The 9,943-nt window shown below is 45.3% G+C and overlaps 1 protein-coding gene across 1 annotated transcript; it reads left to right on the top strand.

The window, feature by feature from the left end:
• Nucleotides 1-6,280: 6,280 nt before the first annotated feature.
• neurod2 (neuronal differentiation 2) lies at nt 6,281-9,436 on the top strand (the record flags this gene model as incomplete). The annotated part of the gene is made up of 2 exons (XM_084323454.1): nt 6,281-6,327; nt 8,328-9,436. The coding sequence occupies exon 2, from the start codon at nt 8,333-8,335 to the stop codon at nt 9,434-9,436; it is 1,104 nt and encodes a 367-aa protein (XP_084179580.1). The 5' UTR covers nt 6,281-6,327; nt 8,328-8,332.
• Nucleotides 9,437-9,943: the final 507 nt, after the last annotated feature.

Raw genomic sequence — 9,943 nt, 5'->3', positions numbered from 1 at the left:
CAGTTTCGGTCTCAGGCTATTTGTATTCAGATGAAATATGTGAAGTCCATTTTTGCTTGTAATAAGATTGACGTCGTCACAGTTGAGGTAATTCTGTTCAATTGTGTCCTGTCCTGTGGTGGGGGGAGGGGGGGCGTTGTTGCTGTTTGTGCCGTGGGTGGGGAGGGGGGGGAGGGGTGATGCTTTGTCCTTTGCTGGTGTCTGTATTCCTTTGTGTGAAAGCCCGCGATGTGGGGGGGGGGGCTGGTTGATTACAGATATGTCTGATTGTACTCCATTGTGGGGGAGGGGGGGTGCCTTTTGTCCTGGCCTCGGCCCGGGTAGACTTGCTGGCATGGCGGCCTTGGCGGGGCCAGCCAAGCTAACCGTCGGGTCCTTGGTGGTCTCGATGTCCCGCGCCGCTCTCCCTTTAGCCACTCGCCGAGTCCGCTGGGGCTTCTGTGAGGGTATGTCGCCGCTTGCTGGTCGGCTGGTGCAACTGCTGGCTGAAGCGTCAATTGCGTGGATGCTGTTGATCTCCGGCGCCGGTGTGAGGAGCGATGCCTCGCTGTTTAGTCCCCGCGACGTGCTGGGCGCCTCGGTTGTGAACCCCGGTTCCTTCCCTCTCGCTGTGGCCTCTCGTGGGTTCTTTTGCAGGGGTGGCAGAGGAGGAATGTTGCCGTTGATCATGTCGTTAGCCGCAGTATGTGTGGGTAGCCGTTGATCTGTTGTGCTGGCTGCTGCTTCTTGGATCAGCAGATTTGACTGTAGTCTCTGGTTCCGTGTCATTACGGGACCAGGGTTCTGATGAATGTCACCCGACATGAGCAGGTATAATAAAAACATTGATCTCTTATTACACTTGCCTGCCGGGGGTAATTTCTTTCGTTCCGGATTTGCAGTAAGTACTGTGTGGATGGTCGTGGCTCCGAAGGCTGGATGTTTCCTCTCCGAGCCCGTTAACAAATAGAAGTCGCAATGGGACTGCTGTTTTACGTTTTCGCTATCCTCCACTTCTGTCTGGAGTTGCTGCTTGAGTTGTGAATTCAGGTACAAATCCATAATCCACAGGAGGGAAAGTAGAAAATGCGCAAAGTACTTTGTTGTTGTTGCTCTGTTGCGTTGGTTACGGGAGCTACGTAAAATGCGACCGTCCATGTTGAAGCCGGATGCTGTAAAAAAGAGTCCATTCTCTTCGGTTCAAATAACAAACTCAGCAAAACCGACGGCTTCTCAGTTACAGTGGGTGACAATATTGTCACAAGGAAAGATGAAATTACCTACCTGGGTTCCATCCTAGAGGCTAATCTTTCCTGTGGCAAAATGGCATCCAATGTAATAAAAAAAGTCAATCAACGAACCTGATTCTTGTACCGGATCTCCTCCCTGGTAAACAAGAATACCCTGAGGACTCTGGCAGGAGCACTCATTCAAGGGTACTACGACTATGCTTGCACCTCATGGTGCCAAAGCACCTCAAAGGCACTAAAAACCAAATTACAAACATCTCAAAACAAACTAGTCAGACTACTGCTTGACCTGACTCCTAGAACCCACCTCACCCCTGCACACTTTGCCAACCTAGGATGGCTTAGAGTAGACGACAGAGTACAGCAACTTGCAATGGGCCTGGTCTACAAGATACACTACACGACCAAGGTACCCATGTACATGTCAAAATACTTCCCAAAGGTCAGTGAATACCACGATCACAACACCAGAGGGAGCTCCACAAATCATGTAAAACCCAGATTCGGCTCAAACAAGGGACTAAACACGTTTCGCAATTATGCCACAACAATGTGGAACGCCCTACCCAAAGCTGTAAAGGAATGTGAATCACTGCCCACCTTCAAAAACACTCTCAAAGAACACCTACAGGAGACTGCAATTCAAAACTGGCCCCTACAAATGTCCTAACCCAGTTGTACAATAAAGACCAAGCATGGCTTTGTCAGTATTCCAATGTACAGCCCCACCCAACCCCACCCCACCTACCCAACCTCCTCCAATGTACAGTTTCTATGTCAAATGTATGTCAGTATTCCAATGTACAGTGTCCCCCCCCCTACCCAACCCCCCCCCCCCCCCCCCCCACCTCCAATGTACAGCCCCACCCCACCTACCCAACCTCCCCCAATGCACAGTTTCTATGTCAAATGTATATACACTCTTTTTCTGGATTTTTTTAGTATCACAAACAGTACTGTATTTGAAAATCTGGTATGTCATAAATGTATAGATGTAGCAGTACTGTCTATCTGTATGTCGTGTGTGTCATATGATGAATTGAAAATGGGGGACCCTGATGGAAACAAGACGAAAGTCTTTCTCAGGTCTGCATCCTCTTAACAATTGTATGTATTGAGCTGTACTGTACTGTACCCATTCTGCAATCTGTTAATAAACTTTTCAATCAATCAATCAATCAATCCCCCCTGACCCCACTCGACCTCAACCCACACACATCAGACCAAAACAGAAACTGTAAACAACGTGCAATGCCAAGCCTAGGCTATTTTGCCTTAGAGGCACGGCATTACAGATTACCTTTAAAAGTAACAAAAGCAAAAAGACACATTCTGTGATATTTCTGTGCAGCTCAGCATGCTATTTAGCACTCAACTTCAATGCAGACAGCTGTTAAATTAAAGTAGGCTACTTATTCTGGCTCTGTTTACTTACCCATAAAGTTGACAGGCTTGCATTTTGAACATCCATAATGTTTTTGTACACAAAACCTAGTAGCAAAAACCAGTAACTGCAGGATACAGATCAAAGTAAAAAGTAGGATAATTATTTTAAAATGTAGTAAAAAAAAGCTCCCTAAGTACATTAGTAAAACACAAGTACTTAAAACCCCCAACTAAGTAAAGTACAGTGACTTTCCAACCTAGGTGAAAGGTCAAGTTAAATCACTCATAGTCTTGTATCGGTAAATATTTTGTAATTGGTATCAAATTTTGCGCTTTCGCCTTTAATCACTTGTGCACCGCCCTTTTATTACCAGTAGATGTCGCCCACACATTACTTCACGAGGCCATTCAACCACTTCACCTGAAAGACAGCATGTAGAACACAGGCTAAAAGAACGAGAAAGACGTTCCATAACCCCACTTGTGTGAGTAACATCGAAAGGAATTTCTTCTCGTTTCTTCTCAATGGAAAACTAAAATATTTCATAAATGTTTGGCTTTTGGATTAGCCTTCGATAAAATCATCTCATTAGATTTAATTAAAAGGGATATATTTTGTTAGTTTTGATCGCCAACAAATAATGGCTATACAACACAACTAACTAACTAATGGCTGTCATCGGTCTTCTCTGGAGATGTTTATTTTAACAGTGACTAATAGTTGGGGATAGAGACTGCAATGGCAACCTCGTATAGATATTGAAAGATATGTGATAATGATAATAAAAACTAGGTTTAGAAAAGGTTCTCTCCACTCTAAATAAACATAGGAACGTGCCTTAATGAATGAATGAATGAATGAATGAATGAATGAATGAATGAATGAATGAATGAATGAATGAATGAATGAAAACTTTATTTAACAGATTGCAGAATGGGTACAATACAGTACGGCTCAATACATACAATTGTTAAGGGGATGCAGACCTGAGAAAGACGTTTGTCTTGTTTCCATCAGGGTCCCCCATTTTCAATTCATATATATTCAAACATATCTATGTTTCAAATCATACATTCACGAAACACCTCGCTGTTGGCTGATCAAAAAATTACTTTGGTTTAAGTTAAGAATGTAAATAAGGGAGTCCTCTAGGATTTATTATATACTGCTGACCCATGTCGTTTGCCTTTCTTGTATTGTGTCTGTCTGCACAAAGAGGGAAAGGAGAGCTTCATTTGTATTTAAAATAGAATCCAAGATTAATCAATGTAGGCCAGAAAATGATCAATAATGTAGTTATGTTAAACAATGAGAGATAATCTATCCATATATATATGAAGGGTGGGATCTCTGTCAAATACAGAATTGTTTTTGAAGCATTATTTCTGCATGGTTGTATTCCAGGGAAATGTCTGTTATCAGAACTTTGCAAGATGCCATCAAGCTTCGTTTGAGAGCTAGATTGCTTGAAGGGGAACTACACTCAATTTAAGAATTCATACATGTTATATGGTCTAAGACAGTCCAACAATATTAGTGAGAACAAACAACTCTCTCCCAAATCCCCAAATTAGAGTGTTAAAAACTTGTGATGTCATCAAGTAAGTCTGGAGCTGCTCCACAATGAATTGTGTGAGATGGTACAGGTGACACTGAGAGCACCCAGGGGAATGTTCTGAGTATAGATACATGTTCTGTTTCAGAAGTGAAAACACTATTATAGAATGAAGCTCATTTAAGTATAAAAACTCAACGATTCTGTGCGTCCACAAAATCACTCTCCCATGTTTTTCCACATTTGTTTTTTATGTTGTGAACGGCAAGAATGTCATTATGTCACATGTGAATAGTTTATATTAAACCCAATTTGTAAGCAAATGCTACAAATGTAAGCTTATCTGGACACGTGTTTTTGATGTTGTTTTATTACATGAATATCCAGTGTAATATGTTAGTCCACATCATCAAACCTACAAGACAAGCACCACATGAATGAAGGAACATGAACATGAATTATTCTATGTTGTTGCATATAATTGCTTCATTTCTTTGAGTCAGTTATTTGGTCATTATTTTGACAGAATAACCCATTATGTCATGTTTGCTGATGTGCATCAATGTGGATTTTAGTGGAAGGGGTAATGTATTAATTATTTTATTAAATTATACAGTATTGCCTTACAAGTTTGTCAACTAATTGAAACAGTTTAATATCCAGGCCTATTCGTTCAAGGGAAACGTTTGGAACACATTTTCCAAGAGAGCAGAAAAAGCCATTGGCAAACTCTGAACTTCAATAATGAAGTGTGTGACCTCAAGATTCAATTAGTCAATAATTGAATGACCAATTAGTAGGTTTGGGTTTTTAGCTCTGTGCCTGGTGTAGGCAGGAAGGGTGGGGGGCACAGACACCCCCAGTCTTCATCAAGCAGGTTTGAATACTGCACAACTATTACATGAACTTCTGTTGGTCTGTCATGCAAGCAAGTCTTCTGCTCCATATATTTTATTAAGGATGGAGAGACATATAGACACGCACACACACATGCACACACACACACACACACACACACACACATTTGTATCCCTTTGTTTGCTGATGCTTTACTGCGAATAGTGGCCCTGTTGCCCAAGCTAACTATACCCCTTCCCCCTCGCTCGTTCTGTCTCTCTCTGTCTCTCTCTCTCCCCTCTCTCTCTCTCTCTCTCTCTCTCTCTCTCTCTCTCTCTCTCTCTCTCTCTCTCTCTCTCTCTCTCTCTCTCTCTCTCTCTCTCTCTCTCTCTCTCTCTCTCTCTCTCTCTCTCTCTCTCTCTCTCAGTTCTGCCTCGATCTTGTCTTCTGTCCCATCTCTGCACTGTGTGCCACCTTTGGCACCAGCCCGCCCACTGGTATCTCTCTCTCTCCGCCAAGCTGGCACCCCTCGCCACAACTCTCAGAGCACAGCGCTCTGTCATAGCTCAGTTCAATTGACTCGTTTAGGCAATTGCACCCTGACCCATAGGTGCCGCAGCTCTGTTTGTTAGAGAGGCCTTTGTGTGTCTGTCAAAAGAGTCATCTTATTGTTTCGCCACATAAAATAATCCCACTATTTCATAAAAGGAGATGCTCTTATGCTAACTGGAGGTCTAACTCATTTGGCGAATATCTATTATGAGATACCATTTTAATGAATAGGAAATAAACGTTATCGTTCAAAGTCAAAGACTGCATATTGTTCGAAGTCTATATCTCGGTTTTTATTTAGATATAGACTTCGAACGAGAACGTTCGTCCTATTCGTTTTTTGTTACTCTCTCTCTCTCTCTCTCTCTCTCTCTCTCTCATCCCATTTTCTCTTCGCTCTGGCTGTGTGAGCGCTCAGCGCGGTGACAGATGGCGAGTCGCTCTCCCCCTGGGAAGCCAATCTCTGTGAATGCGGGCGCGTGTCAATCACCCGCTCTCATGTGATGGCTCTTGCCAATGACGTGCCAGCCATATGGCCTGGCATCATAGCTGGTATGTAACCCACCCAATCCTGCCTCTGAGATGCCACACTGGCTGCGCGCGTTCGGACAGGGGGGATAGCACTGAGCGCCCAGAAAGAGCAGACTAGTATTTAGTACGGTGCCGCGCCTATCTGTGTGTGGATGTGACCGGCCACCCGGAGAGAGAGAAAGATGGTGTAAACAAACGCGCTTTTGCTCCATCACCGAGCTCCACCGCGGAGGTAGGTTGGGAATTTTAGATCAAGGAATTATATGAATTATAATGGGTCTATATGAAAATTATTTCTTTACCCCCTATTGATATTCTATTGCGTAAAAGGGTCAACAATATAAGCGGATGTTATGTTGGCTCTTTTCTCCTTGAATTTAAGGCATGCTTTCCTCCGCTCTCTTCTGTCTCTGGGCATCGGATGTAATCAAAGATAGCCTTTTAATCCCGCTTCGAGCTCTTTATCCGGGCTTTCGTGTCGCCTACGGAGAGAGATTGATCCACCTAGGCCTATTCAATTTCACAGATTAACTTTCGATAAATCTCCCAAATCGAGATTGATCCTAAAGATATTACGCAATTCTCTGCTCGTGGCTTAATCTGCAGTTTAATTTAACGAATTATTGGTGTCATTCATTTCATAAAGGTTCGGTGGTCGGGGGGTCCCTTAAAACGTTTACTTTAAACATTTGAGATTATCAAAAGAAGGCTGTGTGTGTGTGTGTGTGCGCGCGCGCGTGCGTGTGCGTGCGCCGTGTGTGTGCGCGCACACTGTGGGGGTAGAATTCTCAATAGAGTTACATAGCTAATTGACAAGGTATTGGTTGGTGTTAATTACATTGTGTTTATACGATTAGAAAAAACCACGCCCCTGCTCTCCACATGCACAGCTGAGCTCAGGGGGAGCCCGTATCCTTTTAAAAATATATATTGTTTTATGTGTTAAAAGCAAATAATATATAGCCTATAGATTTTGTGAGTTTTCATAGCATATATTATTGTGCAATAGGCTAATCTGAAGGATATATATGGCTGAATCGATTCGTTCTTATAGCATCTGACACACCAGAAATTGTGTATATGTTTCGTATAACCCAATTATACCGCCATATTTAATTACAAAATAAATACCCCCCCCCCCCCACCCGTTGAAATGTGTCATTCAAATATATAATTTTCGATTGGTGTCGAATTATATTGGCCTAATTTTCAGTAGGATGCGGGCATGCAGCCAAACATCACTTGGCGAACATTCCAAGATATTTTCTTTGATTTTGGAAATGAAGGGGATGGCTGCTCAGACAGACTTCATTAAATAATTGCAGAGACAGAAAACATTACGATAGCCATGCAATCAATCGTCTGTCGTTTTATTTCGGAGACCCACTGGATAAAATGTGGCTTTCTTAACCTTCTGTGTATTGTCGCAGTGAAAGGGTTAACCGTTTGGTAGTGCGGCAGTGAAAGGGTTAACTGTTTTGGGTGAAATGGTCAAGGTGAAATAAACCCAGAACGTGTCCTGGCTGCCTGTGTTGGAATGCAGCCAGATTATTAGAGTGGGAGGCGCAGAGGGCTGAATGGGGGTAGGCTACCCGGAACCTAATGCGCCCCTTGGGGCCTGCTCTTTGGGGCAGACAGGCACAGCTCCGCGGCGACCTGCAGCTCGAGAGGCCAGACAGACCAGGCACGTGGAGGCCGAGGAGCTATGGGCTTGGAGAGCGCTTCTTCCCCTGTCTGTCACAGTAGGATCAACATAGCCTATTATGTATTTTGGCCAAATGAATGATATAGAAAAATATTTAGCATATATCGCAACTGGGTATAGGCTAATTGTTGGGACAACAATTAGCCTATACCCAGTTGCGATATATGCTAAATATATAACAATGTTGGCCAATATCTATGTTGTAATGCGTATAGGCTATAGGCTGATAAATCATTCACTCTTTATCGTTAATTTACAACTGTTATAGGTTTATCATCAATGGCCTATATAATTTGCCTTGTTTTAGCATAACGTTAAAGCGAGCGGGTATGGACAAGGGTGCTTATATGGCATAATAGTGAGAGAACATCACAGGTTTTACCTAATACAACCTGCGTCAGATTTATCCAGTTGGCTTATTACTTTGATAGTGCACCCATGGGCGCACATGCAGGAGGAGTATAGTGCATTGTAGGTCTATCGCACCACCTATAGTAGTGAGTGTTGATTGTTTCTCTTGCAGTGCGCTAGCCACCATGTTGAGCCGCCTGTTCAGCGAGGTGCTTCCCGACGTACAGAGGCTCGCGGCGGGCTGGGTGCAGGACGACAGCGAGAGCGAGGACTCCAAGACCAAGGAGGAAGAGCCCTGTCGCCATGGCGACGACCTGGACGACCCCGACGACCACGACGGGCTAGAGGACAGCAGCAGAGCGGAGTCCGAGATGGCGGGGGACGACGACGACGACGACGAGGACAACGAGGAGGAGGGGGAGTGCGGCGGGGAGGAGAACGGAGGGGACAAGCCGAAGAAACGTGGCCCAAAGAAGCGCAAAATGACGCCGGCGCGCATGGAGCGCTCTAAAGTTCGGCGTCAGAAGGCCAACGCCCGGGAGCGCACGCGCATGCACGACCTGAACTCCGCGCTGGACAACCTGCGCAAAGTGGTGCCGTGCTATTCCAAAACCCAGAAGCTGTCCAAGATCGAGACTCTAAGACTGGCCAAGAATTACATCTGGGCCCTCGGGGAGATTTTACGCAACGGGAAACGTCCGGACGTGGTGTCCTACGTGCAGACTCTGTGTAAAGGCCTGTCCCAGCCCACTACCAACCTGGTGGCGGGGTGCCTCCAGCTGAACACCAGGAACTTCCTGACGGAGCAGTGTACAGACGGTGCACGTTTCCACGTGCCCAATTCTCCGTTCTCCGTCCACCCGTACTCCTCGTATCAGTGTTCTCGCCTCGCCAGTCCCCATTATCAGGCCGGCTCCAGCGCGCTGAATTTGCGGAGCCACCACGGCTATGGCCCTGGCTACGAGGCCGTATACCCGGCGGGCGGCACATCCCCTGACTACAACAGCCCGGACTATGAGGGCCAGCACAGCCCGCCCGTCTGCCTCAACGGCAACCTGTCGGGGAGGCAGCAAGAGTCGCCGGAGGCGGACAGGAACTATCATTATTCTATGCACTACTCCGGACTGGCCTCGCGGCCCCCAGCTGCCCACGGCCTGCCCTTTGGCCCCTCAGGAGCGCGCAGCGGTGGCGCGCATTCAGAAAACATTCCGCCCCCCTTTCATGATGTGCACTTGCACCATGACAGGCCGCCTGCCTACGAGGAGCTCAACGCCTTTTTCCACAACTAAACCCCTCAAATGACCGAGCAAAAGCGTGGACCCTATAATGACAATCGTAATGTTATGTAATGTATGAGTATGTTGATGGAATGGAGTGTGGGGGGGGGGGGGGGGGGGGGTTCTGAGAGGATGGGGGATGGAATTGGCATAAAGGGACCTGATGATTCTCTTTGTAATTGACGTCATCCATCATGTAAATTTGACCACGGTGTGTGACTGTCCCAATCCAATATTTCCAATCATGTCCTGTGCAGACTATGATGAGTGCAATTGACCTAAATGATGTACAGGCCTACATGAAACATGTTATGAAACAACGAAAAAATAAAAGCATATTTTATAATTGTCTGAAAATTGGATGGTTCAGAAAATCATCTGTTGAATTTGAGGGTGGAATTATAAGGGGCAATCGGGCTATGCGCTTTCTGAACAGGCCTGCCGCCTTCATTGGTTATCGTGCTACATCCAAGGTCGCAATGATAACTAACTTATTTATTCAATAGAGGCCTACAGGCC

Source organism: Notolepis coatsorum (assembly GCF_963971535.1).
Source record: "Notolepis coatsorum genome assembly, chromosome: 10".
NCBI classification, from domain to species: domain Eukaryota; kingdom Metazoa; phylum Chordata; class Actinopteri; order Aulopiformes; family Paralepididae; genus Notolepis; species Notolepis coatsorum.
The sequence above is the reverse complement of the archived record's forward strand: the minus strand, read 5'-3'. Positions and strand labels throughout refer to the sequence as shown.